The sequence below is a fragment of the Citrus clementina genome, unplaced genomic scaffold (genome assembly GCF_000493195.1).
Source record: "Citrus clementina cultivar Clemenules unplaced genomic scaffold, Citrus_clementina_v1.0 scaffold_9, whole genome shotgun sequence".
In the NCBI taxonomy this organism is placed as follows: domain Eukaryota; kingdom Viridiplantae; phylum Streptophyta; class Magnoliopsida; order Sapindales; family Rutaceae; genus Citrus; species Citrus x clementina.
In genome coordinates this window covers 6883278-6901036 of record NW_006261964.1, presented here as the reverse complement: position 1 = coordinate 6901036, position 17759 = coordinate 6883278, and the positions used below count along the sequence as shown (strand labels likewise).

The 17759-nt window shown below is 35.2% G+C and overlaps 4 protein-coding genes and 1 pseudogene across 9 annotated transcripts; 3 read left to right on the top strand and 2 right to left on the bottom strand.

Moving 5' to 3' along the window:
• Nucleotides 1–1577: 1577 nt before the first annotated feature.
• Nucleotides 1578–4874, bottom strand: LOC18032454 (28 kDa ribonucleoprotein, chloroplastic). Its single transcript, XM_006420282.2, has 4 exons — nt 4133–4874; nt 2508–2609; nt 2004–2276; nt 1578–1899 (listed from the first exon to the last, which is right to left on the bottom strand). The coding sequence occupies exons 1-4, from the start codon at nt 4631–4633 to the stop codon at nt 1846–1848; spliced, it is 930 nt and encodes a 309-aa protein (XP_006420345.1). The 5' UTR covers nt 4634–4874; the 3' UTR covers nt 1578–1845.
• Nucleotides 4875–7329: 2455 nt separating this feature from the next.
• LOC18033500 lies at nt 7330–9731 on the top strand (annotated as a pseudogene).
• A 125-nt stretch (nt 9732–9856) lies between these two features.
• LOC18032494 lies at nt 9857–12061 on the bottom strand. 3 transcript variants are annotated; one of them, XM_024179188.1, is made up of 6 exons: nt 11816–12061; nt 11617–11724; nt 11054–11149; nt 10930–10955; nt 10587–10839; nt 9857–10294 (listed from the first exon to the last, which is right to left on the bottom strand). In XM_024179188.1, coding segments are annotated over exons 1-6 (735 nt in total). In that variant the 5' UTR covers nt 11817–12061; the 3' UTR covers nt 9857–10043. The 3 variants fall into 3 exon arrangements, 2 of the variants coding, with proteins under 2 accessions (XP_024034956.1, XP_006420343.1); XR_002904289.1 differs by adding an exon at nt 10386–10480 and having other exon boundaries at nt 10207–10294; nt 10587–10955; nt 11816–12055; XM_006420280.2 differs by having other exon boundaries at nt 10587–10955; nt 11816–12057.
• Nucleotides 12062–12127: 66 nt separating this feature from the next.
• Nucleotides 12128–15963, top strand: LOC18032547. Of its 4 annotated transcripts, none has more exons than XM_024179182.1 (4): nt 12128–12211; nt 13635–13863; nt 14881–15060; nt 15218–15963. In XM_024179182.1, exons 1-4 carry the CDS (start codon nt 12185–12187, stop codon nt 15904–15906), a joined length of 1125 nt encoding a protein of 374 aa, XP_024034950.1. In that variant the 5' UTR covers nt 12128–12184; the 3' UTR covers nt 15907–15963. The 4 variants fall into 4 exon arrangements, with proteins under 4 accessions (XP_024034950.1, XP_024034953.1, XP_006420342.1 ...); XM_024179185.1 differs by having other exon boundaries at nt 12171–12288; XM_006420279.2 differs by lacking the exon at nt 12128–12211 and adding an exon at nt 13035–13374 and having other exon boundaries at nt 14881–15033.
• Nucleotides 15964–16433: 470 nt separating this feature from the next.
• On the top strand, nt 16434–17090 carry LOC18031924 (mitochondrial import receptor subunit TOM9-2). Its single transcript, XM_024182396.1, has one exon. The coding sequence runs from the start codon at nt 16589–16591 to the stop codon at nt 16898–16900; it is 312 nt and encodes a 103-aa protein (XP_024038164.1). The 5' UTR covers nt 16434–16588; the 3' UTR covers nt 16901–17090.
• The last annotated feature ends 669 nt before the right edge of the window (nt 17091–17759 follow it).

Here is a 17759-nt window from a genome sequence, read left to right as displayed (position 1 = left end):
CTAATTTAATAATGTATTTGGGATTTTTGTTAATTTTATTGAAAAAGATTTGTACTTCAAAAGTGTTTTTATTTTTTTATTTTTTTAAGTTTTTGGGTTCGACTACGGTATTTGAGGGTATTGTATCCCATCACCGTCAGCGTATGATCAAAATGATCAAAAAATTAACAAAGCCAAAAAAAATCTGATTATGTAACCATTTATCATGATATAGTAAAGTGTCGTCAAAGCACGTAATCATTATGTTTTTATAATATTTAATTAAAGTAAAAATATCTAAAAAGGTGATTAAGGGAGGCGTTGCCTTTTTATGGTGGATTTTGATTTTTTAAAAAAAAAAATCGGTGCAAGTTGATTGAGTAGTGGTTCATTACATGGGATGATTGGACATTTAATTTTGCATGATTTCTCAACGAAAGGATGAAATTGAATTACGTAAACATATTGACGTCTCTAGCTCTTTCATGGATAGTGATGGATGATGCAATTGAGAATAATACAGTAAAATCTCCATATAATTATATTATTAGGGTTAGAAACATTTATTCTTTATCGGTTATAATTTAATAGAAGTATAGTACAAATATTATTGTCTTTACTTAATTATTCTTAATACAAGTGATAAAGAGGTAAATTATATTATGTATTAATAAATTAATAAGTGAATCAAATTCAATGCATAGACATTAATAAATTAATTATTTTATTAAGTGTCTATGCTAATCAATTAATACATACCCGTTAGTTGAAACATGTGGTTACAACTTTAAAGAACAAATTATTTTCATAAATAACTTTAGAAAGATATTTTATTCCATCTTAATTTTATGTAACATAACATATATTTTTGAAATATTATTACTATGTGGAAGTAAGTTTATTAAGACGAGATCTATAAAAAATATAATTTATTACAATGTAAAATTTATTCTTAATTATAACTGGTTCCAAGTTGTGACCACAATTTTTTATTATTATGAAGAAATTATTCCTATATAGAGTATTTGTATTTGGAGGGTTTAATGTAATAACAAGATTAGACTAATTACTTTTGAGGAAAAAAAATACATTTAATTTGTATTTTAATAATAGAATTTAGGATATTTGCGATTAGTTTGAAGAATATTTCCAAATAGTTTTGTTTTATTAGAAAGCGGCAGTGGATACTTTTATAAAAGCATTTTTATAAAAAGGAAAAAAAACGCTTCCCATGGTCAAAAGCTCTCCTCCAAAACCCACTTAAAACTTGAATCCTAGTCACCCTCACCCCACTTAAAATTGAAACCATAGACACTATAATTTTTCTCTCTTTCATAAAGGAATAGTCACTAAAATTTTCCTCTCTTTTATAAAGAGGGAAAAAAAAGTGTAATAGTCCTCCTTTTCCAACAAACTGTGTACCACATAATGCTTGCAAGATGCTTTTGCAAATTTTCTAAAGAGCAAGGCATAGCATTATGTCTCCTTCATGGCTTCATATGCTACAAAATCAAACACTAATTGCCACTAATCTGTGCCAAATACCTCTTTTCTATCTTTTTTTTTTATATTAATAAAAGATATTTTTTGGGGGCAAAAAAAAGGAAAAAAAAAAAGTAACCTCACTTACTAGCTGCCTTAGTGTGCAAGTATTACAACTCATTAAATTTTCTCAAGTTCCACTTTGGTAAATACTCAAGTGGAATCTGAATGGAATACATGAAATGAAAGGGAAGAAATTTCAGGTCACTGACCAAGACACCAAGTGACTGCACTTGTAACATGCAGATAATGTGGTATCATTCCGATTCTTCAATGCAATTGATAACAATCTCCCAATTTTCCCGAGTTAATACTTAAGTAGGCTTATGATCTTCTTCCCTGTGCCAAACTCACGCGCATTGCCCGTCCTTCTAATTCCTAAGGTAGCATAAAGAACAAGAGATGATTAGTAATCTTCTGAAAGTTCGAATTTATATGTGCCTTAGAATGAGCACGAAGAATAAAAAGGAGAGAATCAATACCACTCCATTAAGAGATTCTAGGGCAGTTTCCATCTCTGCTTTTGTTGAATAGCATACGAAACCATAACCACGAGATCTTCCAGATTCTCCATCATAAAGAACCCGTGCTCCAACCACGTTTCCATATTCTTGAAAAGCTTGAGTTAAGCTTTCAGTTGTTACTGACCAGGATAAGTTCCCAACAAAGAGCTTGAAATCGGTTTCTGCATATAAAGGTACTTTAGGCTTAGGTTTGTCGGAAAAGTTCACCCTCAAAATCCGCCCCAAATATTCCTGGAAAAGCACAAGTCTTTTAAGTTGAAGCTCAATGATAAGGATTTATGTATGCTTTTACATTTTAGATGATTATCGAAATATATTCTGTGATATCTTCATCAAATTTGTTAGCCCTTACTCCAAGATTCAACGAATTGAAATGAATATACGCACAAAGTGCATGTTTATGCACACACATCCACGCCTAGATGAAATAACAGATGTATTTGCATATAAAGAGATTCTTACTCTTCCATCAAGGTTTTCAATGACCGCATTACAATCTTCAACTGTGCTCATTGTCACAAATGCAAAACCTCTGCTTCTTCCGGTTTCTCTATCATAAAGAACCTGTAACAATTAGCAGAAATTAAGTTAAAGGAAAAAAAAATTTGAAAAACAGAGAAATTAAATATCAGTTAGAATGACAAGATTGATGGTAAACAATTAAAGTATGTTGTATGCAAATATGAGATTAAAAGTTCAAAAACTGCTTATATACTGCTCAGCAGGTTTATGATATCTATAATGAGAAACAAAAGCCATATACTTTATCAATAAACCTAGAACCTAACGGATATTTTCTCCTCAGTGAATACAGCATGTCAGCATCCTTTATTAATTCTGAAATTGGCTGATTAAAAGCAACCAATCTTCACTTAGATATAATTGTTTTCACATATTTTTATAGATTCTTCCAATCCTAGATTTAATAGAAACATTCCAAAATCCTAGAGCTGTAAGTTATGGGACCGAAGATTCAGAAAAAACCAAAAAAAAATAATAATAAGGTCATTCAATGCAAAAAATGTTCATGTCACCACACTAAATTAAAATTTTTAGTCATAATTAGGATGTAAAAGTCCACATCCATGCACAGAGGAACTCCATCTCTCCTCCTCTGTTTATTTGATCCGGGAAGCCTGAGTGAATGGAGGAATTCTAAAAATCAAACAGAAGTTTTGAAAAGAATAGCCAGAAGACTTTACCAGTATAAAATCAATTACATATTAAGATGATCAAGCTCAAATCCATTACAGTTGGATGGAGACTGAGCTGTTTATTGATATCAAGTTGTCTTGTTCATGCTTTCATTACTTGGAACTGACCATGGATTACCAAAATTCACCATTTTCAACAGGCACTTAAATGTTCAGTCTACTTTAAACTGGTTTCAGATGAGTGCAACATAAAGTACTGTTTGGCCATACACATTAAATTTACTTGATTCCCATCACAACTTAGCAGCCTTACGGCACATTTGGAACTCAATCTTTTGAAAAAAAATTCTGAAATTAATACTGTCGCATGTAGCCCTTTATGTAATAATATCAATCGTGCCAATGCTTGGGTTACTAATTAGCAATCAAACTCTACAAACAAACAGTGGAACTCGAGTTCAACCTGATTGAGCAAGTAGACCAGATTGAACAAGCTTAGCCAGTGCACACTTAACTGTTAACTTGGATAGCATTTCCTTGTATCAGACCTCTACCACTATTTGAGTCATGCATTGGAAGTAGCTTTACTATGATTCGCTGACCAGTAGATAATTTATCACAGCTCGATACAAGATCCCCAATTTTCCAGGAAGACATGGCAAGAGAAACAAGAACCTGACCTCATCACGCGGCCTAATCTCCTGAAACCCTCTTCTAGAAATCATCCACTAATAATCGTACAGTCTAAGTTATCAATTCCTCTCTCCACAAATCATAAGTCAAACAAAATTATAACTACTAGCAAGTAGCACTCCACTAGTAAAAATAAATGAATAAAACTATTAAACAAACTGTTTCTCTAAATTGATAATTAGATATTACCATAATCACAAATTGACTCGTTCTCATTTTTATATTGAATATGTAACAAACCTCAACAAGCTCTGGGCTGCCATAGTCCTGAATTATCCCTGCAAGCTGAGCACTATCAACATTATAAGGCAAGTTCCCAAAATAAAGCTTTGTATTCACACCCAGAGGAGGCGGTGCCAGGGCCTCGGCTTCAGGCCCTGCCTCAGCCTCAGCTTTAGCCTCTCCATCTTCTTGCACTTCCTCCGTTTCCTCCTCTACCAACCCAGAAGCTTCTTCCTCAGCAGTGGCTGCCGCCTCTTCTTGCGCCACAGCAGCAGACATCTTCAGCACACGCCATTTGCTCTGTTGTGGGATAGCTCCGATTATGTTAAGAGGCTCAATAGTGCAAGGCTGTGAAATGGAGGCCAGTAACACTCGAGGTGCTGAAAGCTTCATCATTGGAATAACAACATTGTTGTTATGATCAAGAGATACTGGACATTGCTTTGCACGCAAGCATTTGGGTGTGTGCATGGATGAGGAGAAAGATGAGCCTATGGCCGCAGCAGCTGTAGCAGCCATGATGATGATGGTGGTGGTGGTGGTGGTGGTGGTGGTGGTTATTTCAGTTAAGCTAAAAGTTGGTTACGATTAGGGACAGAATGAGAAACTAGTGTGATTGGTGGCTAAAGCTGATGTGGGCAGATTTGTGTCCAGTAAGACTGGATAAGGTGAGTCAAGTGATCACTGTGGATCAGAGTTGCTGGGCTATTTTATTCGCTTCTTACTCTGATTTGGGATATTTTTTGATTTTACAATTTTAGGTGAGTTGGGATAAATTTATACAATCATACTGCATAGCTTGTCCATATTAATTTATACAATTTATTCGTGGCGCTCTATCATTCCCATGATTAGTTCAAAATTTATTTTTCTTTAAATATGTATTTAGCAGTAAATATGGCCATTTCTAACTCATATATTGGGATTGCTACATAGAATAACTATCAAAAAAAGACCCCAATAAATTTTTTTTATTTTCAAATCAATAAATTATAATATTATATTTTATAAGAATAAGATATACTCAATTAATTAGATGGTAATTATACATTAACATCTTTTACTAATTCTATTAGTCTAATATTATTGTGAATTTTCAATTGACCCAGTCAACCTTAGATAATGCTAATGGAGCTCAATTTGAATTAAAAATAAAAAATATTTGGAATCTAATTGCTATAAACAATTATAAGGCCCAAGCTAAAATCGAAACTTTTTGTCATATAAAAGAAAAGAGTGAGGGGAGAGGTAAAACATGTAAAATTCATTCTAATAAGTTTTTTTTAATGTTTTCTGAATTGATGGGGCTATTTGAATCCACCAAATAACTCACTAAACTCATTTACTAAATAAACTCACTTTTAAATTTTAAAATTTTAAAATTGATTCGATAAACCCACTTAAATGCCCAGTATACCCTTAATAAATCCAATTTTTACAATAATAGCATTTTTGCTCATTAAACCCATAAATTTCATTTATAAATCCTTAATAAATCTTTCATTAAATTTTCTTCTTTTTTTTTTAAGAAAGTTTTTACCTTTTGCATTCATTAGAAGATGATCACAATAAGTTATAGAATCCAAGCTACCAGATAGAATAGTTCCCAGATAAGTTAATTAGAATGGCCAAAAAAATTTGCAACCTAAGGCTGAGACTTGTTTATGATAGAGCAAAGTACTCGCAATCGTATTGCAAGGTAATAAACATTTTCAAGACTTGTATGATAAATGGTAATCTTAAATTCATTAATTTCCAAAATAAGATCAAACCTCAAAGACAATGCCCCATTGTAGACATCAAATACTGATGTCAACACGTACACGTTGCGACAAAAAAATGGTGACTCAACTTCAACTTCATTTAAAGTTGATATATTCACAGTCCCAGACAAGATAACACCAAAAGAACTCGAATTCTTGGTACATGATAGTAATTTTGCAAGATATGATTGGAATTTAACGAAAATGTGATTGGAGTTTAACGAAATTATATTAGATGCAAAGATGAGTTCAAAGAGTAGAAATTTTGTTTTTTAATATTTTAATGTACAAAATTATAATTTAATTTAAGATATTTTAATCATAAAAATTATTCTTAAAAATAGAATTAGTGAGTAGTTTGGTGAGTTCAAATAGGAGGGCAAATAGTGGGTTTGAACCGGACTTTTTCAAGCTCATAAGCTCACTTTAAGTTAAGCATGAGGGTTTGGGCTGAGCTTGGGTTTTATTTATTTTTTTGAAATAAATTAATGATTAATAAGTTATTATAATCATAAATAAATTAACGAAAATGAATATTTTAAAGTAAAATAATAAATAAAGTAAATAAAAGTTTATAAATTTAATTTTCTTCAATATTAGATTTTTTAATTCAAATATTCTCTTAATTAATTAACACAAAAGAGATAGTTTAATATCATAATTTCAATTTTTTTGAATCATCATTAATTTATAAATTAAGAATTTAAATTTTCTTTTTTATTTTTAAATTACTTTTCAATTTTAATTATATTATAATAATTTATAATTTTTTTTTAAAATAGTGAATCTGAACCTGACTTGAGCTTTTTTTCTTAATCCTTTGTCTAGGTTCTCACGTGTGAAGGTCGGGCCGGGCATTTTTGCCCATCCTGACTAGGGATGGCAAAATAACCCGGACCTGGACGAACCCGGATAATCCGGGCCAGGTTGAACCCATACCGAAATGTAAAAAAAATCAGGTCCGGAATAGATTTTAATAAGCCGGATATATCCGGGTCTGGGTTTAGGTTAACCCGTACATCCAGAACCCGGACCCGGATATCTAATTTTAATATTATTTTTTAATTAATTTTATTAATTAATCTAGATGTGTTATTGCTTGGAAATGTATTAATTTTTTATTTTTAGAATTTTAGAAATTGATATTGATTCATTGATCCGGGTTCAAAATCCGGAATTCAAAAATTTAGATTTTTTCAGGTTGAACCCGGACCCGGACCCGGACCCGGGTGAAAAAATCTGAGTCCGAAAAAAGAAAATGCTATCCGTGTCTGGAAGAAATGTAGAGCTCTTTGTCAGGATTAGGGATGGCAAAATCCGGGTCCGGGTCCGGATTCGGGAAGGCTACCCGAACCCAAATTTGAATTTTGCCATCCCTAATCCTGACAAAGAGCTCTATCTTTCTTAGTTTATAAATGATATTGCAATTTACATATTTACCCATTTAAAAAAAAAAAAATTCTATCTACATACCCACACATGTAGAAGGTCTCCTCATCTTTCCCTCCAATTGGGTCTTCAAACTAGATGGAACCTCATGTTGTCTTCTCGTTCCTTCCTCAAACTCACCAAAACCCTCTGTTTAACTCTCACCAGACGACTATCTCACACGGTCCCACAAATCTCTAAAACCAACCAAAGGCTCATAACCCCTCTGAACCTAAAACCCATCAACGCAGAAATCTCTAGCCTCATGAGAAATGCCCGTATACAGGAAGCCCAGAACCTGTTCGATGAAATGCCCCAAAGAGACACCGTCACGTGGAATGTGATGATACGGGGTTACTTTAAAAATGGGTTTTTAGATAACGCTATGTATTTATTCAATCAAATGCCTGAACGTGATATGTTTACTTATAATACGGTGATTGCAGGGTTGATGCAGAGTGATAATGTTCAAGGTGCTAAGGAGGTTTTTGATGGGATGGAGGTTAGAGATGTTGTAACATGGAATTCGATGATTTCTGGGTATGTGTGTAATGGTTTGATTGATGAAGCTTTGAGGGTTTTTCATGGTATGCCTTTAAAGGATGTGGTTTCATGGAATCTGGTGATAGGAGCACTGGTGAATTGTCAAAGGATGGATTTGGCGGAAAGTTACTTTAAAGAAATGGGTGCTAGAGATGTTGCTTCTTGGACAATTATGGTAAATGGACTTGTGAGAGAAGGACGGATAGTTGAAGCACGTAAACTCTTTGATAAGATGCCTGCAAAGGATGTTCAAGCTTGGAATCTGATGATAGCTGGTTACTTGGATAATGGATGCGTTGGTGTAGCTGAAGATTTGTTTCAAAAAATGCATGACCGTGATTTGACTTCATGGAAGCAGTTAATTAATGGTTTGGTTAATAGCCAAAGAATTGATGCTGCAATTAGCTATTTTAAGCAAATGCCTGAAACATGTGAAAAGACTTGGAACTCAATTATTTCGGTATTAATAAGAAATGGACTTGTCAAGGAAGCTCATGCATATCTTGAGAAATACCCGTACAGCAACATAGCATCATGGACAAATGTGATTGTTGGTTATTTCGAAATGGGTGAGGTTGGAAGTGCAATTAAGGTTTTTGAATTGATGACAACCCGAGATGTAACTGTGTGGAATGTTATGATATTTGGACTAGGAGAAAATGATCTCGGGGAGGAAGGTCTGAAGTTTTTTGTCCAAATGAAAGAGTCAGGTCCATCCCCTGATAATGCAACATTTACTAGTGTTTTAACAATCTGTTCAGATCTTCCAACCTTAGATCTCGGAAGACAAATCCACGCACAGGCAATTAAAATAGCCAGGAATCAGCTTACTACTGTTTCTAATGCAATGATAACCATGTATGCAAGATGTGGAAACATACAATCAGCCTTGCTGGAATTCTCTTCCGTGCCAATCCATGATATCATATCTTGGAATTCTATTATATGTGGTTTGGCTTACCATGGATTCTACAGGCTCCCAGCAAAGCTCCCCAAACAGTTGGAGAAACTTCAATTCCATCTGCTCTTATTTCCTTTGTGGGAGTTCTATCCGCTTGTAGTTATGCAGGACTGGTTGATCAGGGTAGATACTACTTCGATTGTATGAAAAACAAGTACTTTCTTCAGCCAAGAAGTGCGCATTATACTTGTGTTGTTGACTTGCTTGGGAGATTCGGGCTTATAGATGAGGCAATGAATCTTTTAAATGAAATAAGAGCAGATGGAATTGAAGTTTCTCCAACTGTTTGGGGAGCTTTGCTGGGAGCCTGTAGAATCCACAACAACATCAAGGTGGGTGAGATTGCTGGTGAGAGGGTTATGGAACTAGAACCTAATAACTCTGGCGTATATCTAATTTTGACAGAAATGTATCTGAGCTGTGGTAGAAGAGAAGATGCTAAGAGGATATTTGCTCAAATGAAAGAGAACGGTGTTAAGAAGGAACCAGGTTGTAGTTGGATTCAAATCAACGATGGTGGGCATGTATTTCTTTCAGGAGACAGTTCACACCCCAAGTTCCATAGGCTCCGTTATCTTTTGAACTTACTTCATACAGAGATGGAGAGAGAAATTCTTTTTGATGCATATTACTAGTGAGACTACATTGGTCACTTACTCTTTAACATCCTATGGCTGTCCCAAAATTGGGAACAGTCGAGTACGTAAGCTGATCGAAGGCTGAGGACCCGATGGATTTGAGGATTTGAGGTAGGAACTGAAGCTGACTTTCTGAAGGACTAAGGCCGACTTTGCGAATGAGAGTTGCTGATTAAGATCTAAGCAGAAATTGACAATAATCGGAAGCAAATACTATCATTCTTTGTTAACCTGTTAAAAGATGGACGTCACATATTTCTCAGGTTTATGAGGCCTCAAGGAAGCAGTGAGGTGGATCTTCAAATGGGACAGTGATTTAAAAAATTCAAGGGAGTTTTCCAACTTAAACTTCCAGTCTGTAATTTAATAAGCATGACTAAAATCATTTCAACCTTCTCTTCTTCCTATATTCAAGAGAGAGAGAAATTTTACTCCAAGAAATACAAGGATTGTGTAAACAGTGTTTCGTATGTGATTTGTAACATATGCACAATTGCTTTTCCAATTTTCCTATGGGGAAAAAGGAAAGAAAAGAAATCAAACACTCCGTATCTGTGAATACACTCATGTCTGTATAATGTTTGAACGACAATCGATCAAAATTTCCAAGTTCTGAGATATCTCCTTTGACTGGGATCTGCCGTTGCTGAGCCCTTCTTGCCTTTAATATCACTCTTATTTTCATGCACATTATTGGAGGATGTTGTGTTTAGTTGACTTTTGATGCGAGTCGGGCTAGCTTTACATTTTGCCTTTGCATGTCTATTTGAAACCATATCATGATTCCTCAAAGCTGCTGGTCGCTCTCCTTTCAATCTGTTTTTATTTCCTATTACAGCATCATTATCTGAATACAAAATTTATCAACTACCACGTATTAGTAGCCTTAAGAGATAAATCAATTGATTGGAGAATTAAACATTCACAAAATCACATACAATGAGTGTGATGCTGTGTTGGATGAACACAATGATCAATCATAGTGAAAGCTCTGAGAATCATATACAACCTATTTATGCTGCAGATTTGATTACTGCATTTCATATTCAAGTTACTAGTCATCAGTTTCTTTCTCTGTGGACTAATAACAGAATGTAATCTCAAACTAATGTCAACATAATTAAGCAAAGTTATCTTACCAGGACTAGATAAGACAGCACGTGGACGCAGGATTGAACCGGCTCTTATATTTGGTTTTTCCGTCTCATCAATCTTTACATCATTCTTCCCGTCATCCGACAATGAAGTAGAGTCCATTGTCGGAGATGTGACTCTTATATTTGGTTTTTCCTTCTCATCAATCTTTACATCATTCTTCCCGTCATCCGACAATGAAGTAGAGTCCATTGTCGGAGATGTGACTCTTATATTTGGTTTTTCCTTCTCATCAATCTTTACATCATTCTTCCTGTCATCCGACAATGAAGTAGAGTCCATTGTCGGAGATGTGACTCTTATATTTGGTTTTTCCTTCTCATCAATCTTTGTATAGTTGTTCTGCTCTGCTTCTGTCAATGAAGTATAGTCATATATCAGAACTTGAACGTTACTCTATAAGAAACAAATGGAATTTTGTATCAGAAGCTACAATATAATAAAACTTAACCTTTGTGCGTAGAATTTGTGGGCGTCACTACATTTCGCAGAGGAGATTTTGGAATTCTTGCAATGAATGCTCGAGAATCATCCCGATGCTCTATCTCTGGAAAAACAAACAGGTCATTACATACTCAATACATCAACTCCAATCAAGACTGACTTAGAGTTATTAATACTAAATCAAAGCATCAGAAATCCTTAAAAATGAAGAAGCCTCTACTGCTGGGGTCAACTTCTCAATCTTCAAAACCATCTATCGTAATAACTCATGGCTTAATTAACCACGAAAATTTCCTATGCTTCAGGTTCAAGATGAGATGATCAAATATCTAGCAGAGCTATTTGTTTCCAAGTTCCCCATGTCATAAAAAAAATCAAACTATTGCAATTGCTTTTGTATTTTTAAGTTTACTGTAAAACATGAAAGGGAGTTCAGCCTATTTGAAATTGATATCATGCTGATTACTAAAAAAATAAATATTGATAGAAGACACAACAAAATTCCAAATTACCCAAAAAAAGAAATATGATATTGAAAAGGAAATATTTGGATAAAAGAAAAAAAAATACCGGGAGAAGAAGGAACATGTAAGGAGAGAGACTCAAGAAGCTGAAGACCAACTGCAACATGTTCATCATATTGGTATTTCTCTTCTCTCACCTTCACCTTCGGATACACTACCGAAAAAACATAATAAATGAAAATAAATAAATAAGTAACAAACGTCTCATGATCAATAAACGAAAAACCCAGATCAAAAAGACTTACTTGGGTTTGTTTCTCTGCTTTGACTTCTTGGAGAGCTTTTGCTTATTCAGCTATTAATGCAAGGGCAAGGGCCTGCGAATAAAAGAAGTTCCGTGGCTAAAGCAAAGCAAAGACAAAGAAAACACGTGAAGCACGTGGGAAATGAAAGTGGAGTTTCACGTTTTTTGAGATGAGAAGTCAGGAACAGAACAGAAAGCACACAACGGAGACCGCTTTGCTCTGCTTTGCTTGTTGTGTCTGGTTGTTTTGTTTTGACCTGAGAGTTGCCTTAAGAATGAGAAAGAAGATGGCAAATGGCGACTTCCGTCTTACGGCACTACAAGGAATCATCGTCATGGTCGGTCGAGTCAGAGAGCCTAAGGGAAATTAATGGTGGCGATTGCCACTTGGCTAGTGGTGGGTCCTACTGACTTAAACTTTTTGGCAGTCATTTGATTTCGGAATCTAGAATCCGATACGACTCTGTGTAGATGGTACTTTTCGATTGATCTTTTTTCAGTTCATTTAATTGTTGTCTCTTTTCGGTCCTGACCTCTTCCATTTATGTTCTTGAAATTCTTTTTTTACTCTTATCAAGTGTCAATTCTAGAAAATACTGGATTTTCTAATTCACTATATTTTTCTGTCCTCTATTTTTATCTTCTATATTTTTATTAAAAAAAAGACAATAATTATTTTGAACTGAATAAGAATCGTATTTACATAAGTAATGAATAATAAAAAAAATATGTTATAATTTTAATCATTTGATGACGGAGAAGTATTCTACCATAGAGCATTTCTAATATAATCAAATAAAAAAATTAAAATAAAAATGTGGTTGACTGGTTGGTGTAATTTAGATTATTGGTGATAATTTAATTATTTTATAGTGATAAAAATTTTGAGAGTCCTTTTTTTAAATATTACAAGACTATTCTATTTTTTGTTTTTTCATTTTCATTCAACTACTACTACTCCATAATACATAGTTAGGCGCTTCAATAGACTCTCAGTCTCGAATAATTAGCGTAATGATATTTAAATTAAGAAATGTAATAAAATATTAATAAAAATTAAAAAGAAAAATTTAACAAAGATATATTACTGTTTCTTTATTTTTTTATTAATTAAATGAATTTAAATTTGTGTTGATCGTATAATATAATTCGGGAAAAAAAAAACTCTCTTTACCTCTTTCCCACCAAAAAAAAAAAAAACAGTGGGGTTATTTCTTCACTAAAAAAGTATTAAAATAGAAAGCAAAAGACGGTTTGGGGTTTTAAGAGCCGTTAGTTCTTAATAATAATGAAGTAGAAAAACTTGGTAGGGTTTTAAGCTTGAGTCGAATTTTAGTGAGATTAGAGTCAGTCGTGATGTGGCAAAGAGCTGGGTGGAGCTGGAGATGGAACATCCGGCGGCTTTGCACGGCCGCACGACGTCGTATTGAGGACGAGGGTGACTGGATTTACTCGTCGGAGTGGTGGGGAACTGGCTCCGGCGGCTACACCATTCTCCGCTCGACTTCCGATAAAGGAAACGGCATCGTTTCTGTTCTTGCTTACCCTTCTTCTAGACCCGTCAGTCCCTCCCTCCCTCTCTCTCTGTATTAGTAATTATTGTTTGGTTAGTTCAATTTTTGTACAAAATTTTAATTGAATCTCTAAAAAGACTGCTCTTCAAATAAGCACTTTACTGGTTTGTTATGCAACAACTTGAAATGCATTGTGCAGAAGTACTTACTAGTAAGTACTTTTGTGGTTTCTACGAAAGCACTTTTCAGAAGCACCTATACGACTCGGTTATTTTCTTACTTTAAATGTAACTACCCTTTTTTTAGAGTAAAGAGAGGTGGCCAGAAATGGAGAGATGGCTGCAGCAAAGGTGTGCAGGGATATATCCAAGTTATGGAGACAATACGCGTTTTAAAGTGCTTGGATATCAATGGCGCACGCTTCGCTTTAATGAGGATACTCGCCAGAGCACTGTTAAAGTTATGGCTGCTTGTCGGGAATCAGAACCAGGCACTGTGTGCTATATGCAGCAGGCTCATTGCCTGGCTGTTCCATGTAAATTCCAGTTCCTTACTTTATAATGATGAATTGGCTGTTTAACATCACGTTTTAAGCGGCTCAAATATTTGTCCATATTTCAAGTCCGCTGATTTAATGGTAGAGTAGCAGCTGCTTAATCTCATCTAATCTGCCCTAGTATTTCTTGTCATGTTCATTTTACTTTCAGCAATCAGCATCATCCTTCACTCATATTTATTATCAGACTTCTTTAGTCTTCAACAATCTTTACGTGATGGATATTCTTATGAATATGCGAATCGGCCTTCAGTTGAAGTTAAGATGGGCCACCTACGATCATAAGATTGATTATTGCCAGCATTTGGAGCTGGTTGATCTGTGGGTTGGGCAAGGGCTGACCCCTATCATATAGCCTGCTGCTACTGATGGAGAAGAAAATACATATCAACTTCCACATCATTGTTCTTTATTGCTTTTGTGAATCAGTGGCACTAAATAGAGCTTCTACACTCACAGCACTTGTAAATTCACAGTCAATGAGAAAAAAATGATTGAGGAATAGGACAATGCTGTATGGTGATTACTTGAGTTGGAAGAGGTTCTTGCCAAGTATAACAAAGAGGCATATCATTTGAGTTACCTAAATCAATGTGACTCTTGTGAATTAGAACTCACAGTAGTTAATTGAAGAATTTCATGCTTTCTTACCGTGAATGTGTATGATGATATAAGTTGGGTGATTTTTTGGACACTAGATTTGATGTCGTGTGTTATTATATGATTGACATGGTGTTTCATCTTCAGTCACTAGTTTTCTGTTATTCTTCTAAATAAAATTTTGCAGCAATCATATAAAAAAAGAAAAAGTTTTCTGTTATTCTTATCGATATTCTTTTGTAACAGAATAATATAATGCTACCAATATGAGTTGTTCGTTGCCCCTACCTTCAATCTGAAGCTTTTTCTACTAGTCCCAGCCTCTGTAGATTATATTTTGATGTCTTTTTCATAGAAGTCACAGCTAACTTTTGATGGTTTATTGCCTTAGTGTAGATCTGAAGAGTATGGTATCAACTGGGTTGGCTACTATTGCTTCTTCTAACTATGATCTTGTGAGTGCTGCACACGGGAAGAAAACAATGAATATATTATGCATTGGTCACGGAGGTGGAAGCTTGCCATTATTTTTGGCCAGCAAAATTCAAGGTTGGGGATGTTCACAATTCCTTTTCTGTATGTGCTTTCTCCGAAGAGTTATTGATGCTCACATTACCTCTTCTGCATATGCTTTTTCTTAAGAGTCATTGAGTACACCCAAAATATTGCATTACGCAAGAATTTCTGTAAACAAATCCTTGCTTTCAGATTAAGTATTCTATGCTTGTCTCAGGTGCTATTGTCCACATAGTTGAGATCGACCCCATTGTTATCTCAGCCTCAGTTCAAGCAATGGGCTTTCCATGTTTCTCAGTGATGACTCCATCTGGTGAGCGTGTCATGTCGAAACCCAATACTATTGACGAAGTACTGTGGAAAGGCACCCATGAGAGGTTAAACCTCTATGAAGCAGACGCCGAGAAGTTTATCCTCGGGAGCACCAATCTGTACGATTTGGTCTTTATCGATGCCTATGATGGTGACGACATCTTCCCCCGTAAACTTTGGGACCCAGATTCCCCGTTTGTCAAAGCCCTCAGTGATCAGCTCCACCCCAAACATGGGACGGTTGTGGTGAACCTGCATTCAGATTCTGATATCCTCAATGCTACAGAATCAGGTTCCTATATTAATCAGCAGCCTCTGCAGATGGGAAAGTATGTTTCTAGCATTGGTCGCGCGTATAAAGATGCTCTTCTGGGAAATGGAAGTACTGGTTTGGCGTACATTGTTTCAGCTCCATGGGTTTGTAATTCAACCCTCGTTGTAAGCAGGGGTCTGTGGTGCCGCAAGGGATATTATTATAACAGGGATTTAGTTGTGAAGACTCTAATATCCAAATCCCTTGAAGTGGAACTTGTTTTAAACTTACCTTTCCCTAGTTTTCAGTATATAAAGAGAGATTTTACACTCATTGATTAACCTTTGAATGGTTGAGTCTTCAATGTGTGCCCACCATTATTAAAATTAGGGTTAATTTTGTCCTGCCCCCAACTGTTTCAACATTTTTCGTCACGCACCCATATGTTTCGAAAATACTCACTTCACACCTAATTCCGTTAATTTGACCGTTATGTTTAACGGAGCTACTTGAAATTTAAGTAAATGTCCGAAATACCCCTTATCTTGAATTAGAGAAAAACAAAATGAGATAAAATGTTAATTTAATAATTAATGTTTACATTAAAAAATTTTATTTAAAGGTAATTAATAATAATTTCATCAATTAAATTATCAAATAAATTTAATTTATCATCATCAAATAATATTTAGGATATGAATTTTCAAATTTGTCCTTTGACCGTTAGAATAAACGGTCAAATTAACGAAATTGGGTGTGGAGTGAGTATTTTCGAAACATATGGGTGTGTGGCGAAAAATATTGAAACAGTTGGGTGCAGGACAAAATTAACCCTTAAAATTATAATAAACCGTTTTGGACCTAAATCCAATATCTCAAATATGGGCTTTAAATTCTCCGAAAAAAGCCCAAAAGCAACCCATTATAAGGTCGCAATAAGAGTCTCTCCGTCGGGGACCAAAAACCCTAAGCCCTTTCTCTCTCTTTCACATTGCTCCCTATTCCACCGTCTCCGCCCATACGATGTCGTCCGGTCAAGGCAAAAAGCGACTTACCAACAACAGCGGCGAGGTTGGCTTCTTGGCTAAGGTGACCCGTCGCGTATCGGATACTCCGATTGTCGCCTACACGAAACAGAAGGCCTCGGACGCGGCGTACGTCTCCCATAAGCTCCTCAAAAGCACGGGAAAAGCGGCGTGGATCGCGGGGACCACTTTCCTCATCCTGGTGGTCCCGCTAATCATCGAGATGGACCGCGAGCAGCAGTTCAACGAGCTCGAAATGCAGCAGCAGAGCCTCCTCGGCGCTCCCCCGCTCGCGCCTGCTCAAAAGTGAATTCAACTTTAATCGGTCCGGGTCGGGTCAGGTTTGAGGAGGTGTTGCGTTTTGCTAATGTTCTATCATTTTTATGTATTAGGGTTTTGGAAATATTTTAAGAATGTTGGATAAATTTTGGATCTATGATATAAAAATGTCAACTTTCTTTTGTTCAGCGTTTATTATTATGTTAAACTTGTTTGGTTTTGATTGCTTGGGGATTGCAGTAGTGTTAATTATTTATATTGTTTAATTGCAGCAATATTCGAGAGAAAAGTTATGTAATTAGTTGTTAGTGCTTAAATAGAGAGCCTAAGTTCCGTCTTAGGCTACAGTAGCTTAATGTATTGGTGTTGATATGGATTCATTTAATTCGAAGGTCGATCTACCTTGAATAGCTTAGCATTAAAATTGGAGCTTATTACATGTTATACATATTGACAAAAACCTTTGGTTAGTTATCTTGTCGCTACAGAAGCAACTTCTTGTTTATCTTACTCGAGCGAGTTTCGGGGAGCCTCGTATTTCGAACTCCTTTACTTTTATCGCTAGGACTTCATGACTTTGAACAGACTAAGATTAATATAGATATCTGCAGATTGTTTTCTAGTGAGTTTGGCCATCACTAATATGCTCTGTGTTATTCAATAGAGTTTGTGTTGCATTAATTACAACATTAGACACTAACCTAAATGAATCTTTAGCAGTAATAGGGTTAAATAATTAATAATGTCTTCACAGCTAGAGGAATGTTGAACAGATTGTCTTTATAGCAGAGGACAGCGTTAGTTATGGTCTTATGGATATCAAGTTTTTAAGTGAGACTATAGGATTGAAGTGGGTATTAAACGGTTAGCGAATCAGTGTTTCCAGCTTT

Excerpts from the sequence above, each read along its gene's own strand:
- LOC18032454 (XM_006420282.2), bottom strand. The coding sequence starts at position 4,633 with ATGGCTGCTACAGCTGCTGCGGCCATAGGCTCATCTTTCTCCTCATCC. Across the intron at positions 2,277-2,507 it reads TTGAAAACCTTGATGGAAGA|GAATATTTGGGGCGGATTTT; the intron begins GTAAGAATCTCT and ends GTGCTTTTCCAG. Across the intron at positions 1,900-2,003 it reads TAGAATCTCTTAATGGAGTG|GAATTAGAAGGACGGGCAAT; the intron begins GTATTGATTCTC and ends ATGCTACCTTAG.
- LOC18032494 (XM_006420280.2), bottom strand. Across the intron at positions 11,150-11,616 it reads ACATGTTCCTTCTTCTCCCG|AGATAGAGCATCGGGATGAT; the intron begins GTATTTTTTTTT and ends TTGTTTTTCCAG. Across the intron at positions 10,295-10,586 it reads TGCTGTCTTATCTAGTCCTG|ATAATGATGCTGTAATAGGA; the intron begins GTAAGATAACTT and ends TTTTGTATTCAG.
- LOC18032547 (XM_024179179.1), top strand. The coding sequence starts at position 13,171 with ATGTGGCAAAGAGCTGGGTGGAGCTGGAGATGGAACATCCGGCGGCTT. Across the intron at positions 13,864-14,880 it reads TCATTGCCTGGCTGTTCCAT|ATCTGAAGAGTATGGTATCA; the intron begins GTAAATTCCAGT and ends GCCTTAGTGTAG. Across the intron at positions 15,061-15,217 it reads ATGTTCACAATTCCTTTTCT|GTGCTATTGTCCACATAGTT; the intron begins GTATGTGCTTTC and ends TGCTTGTCTCAG.
- LOC18031924 (XM_024182396.1), top strand. The coding sequence starts at position 16,589 with ATGTCGTCCGGTCAAGGCAAAAAGCGACTTACCAACAACAGCGGCGAG.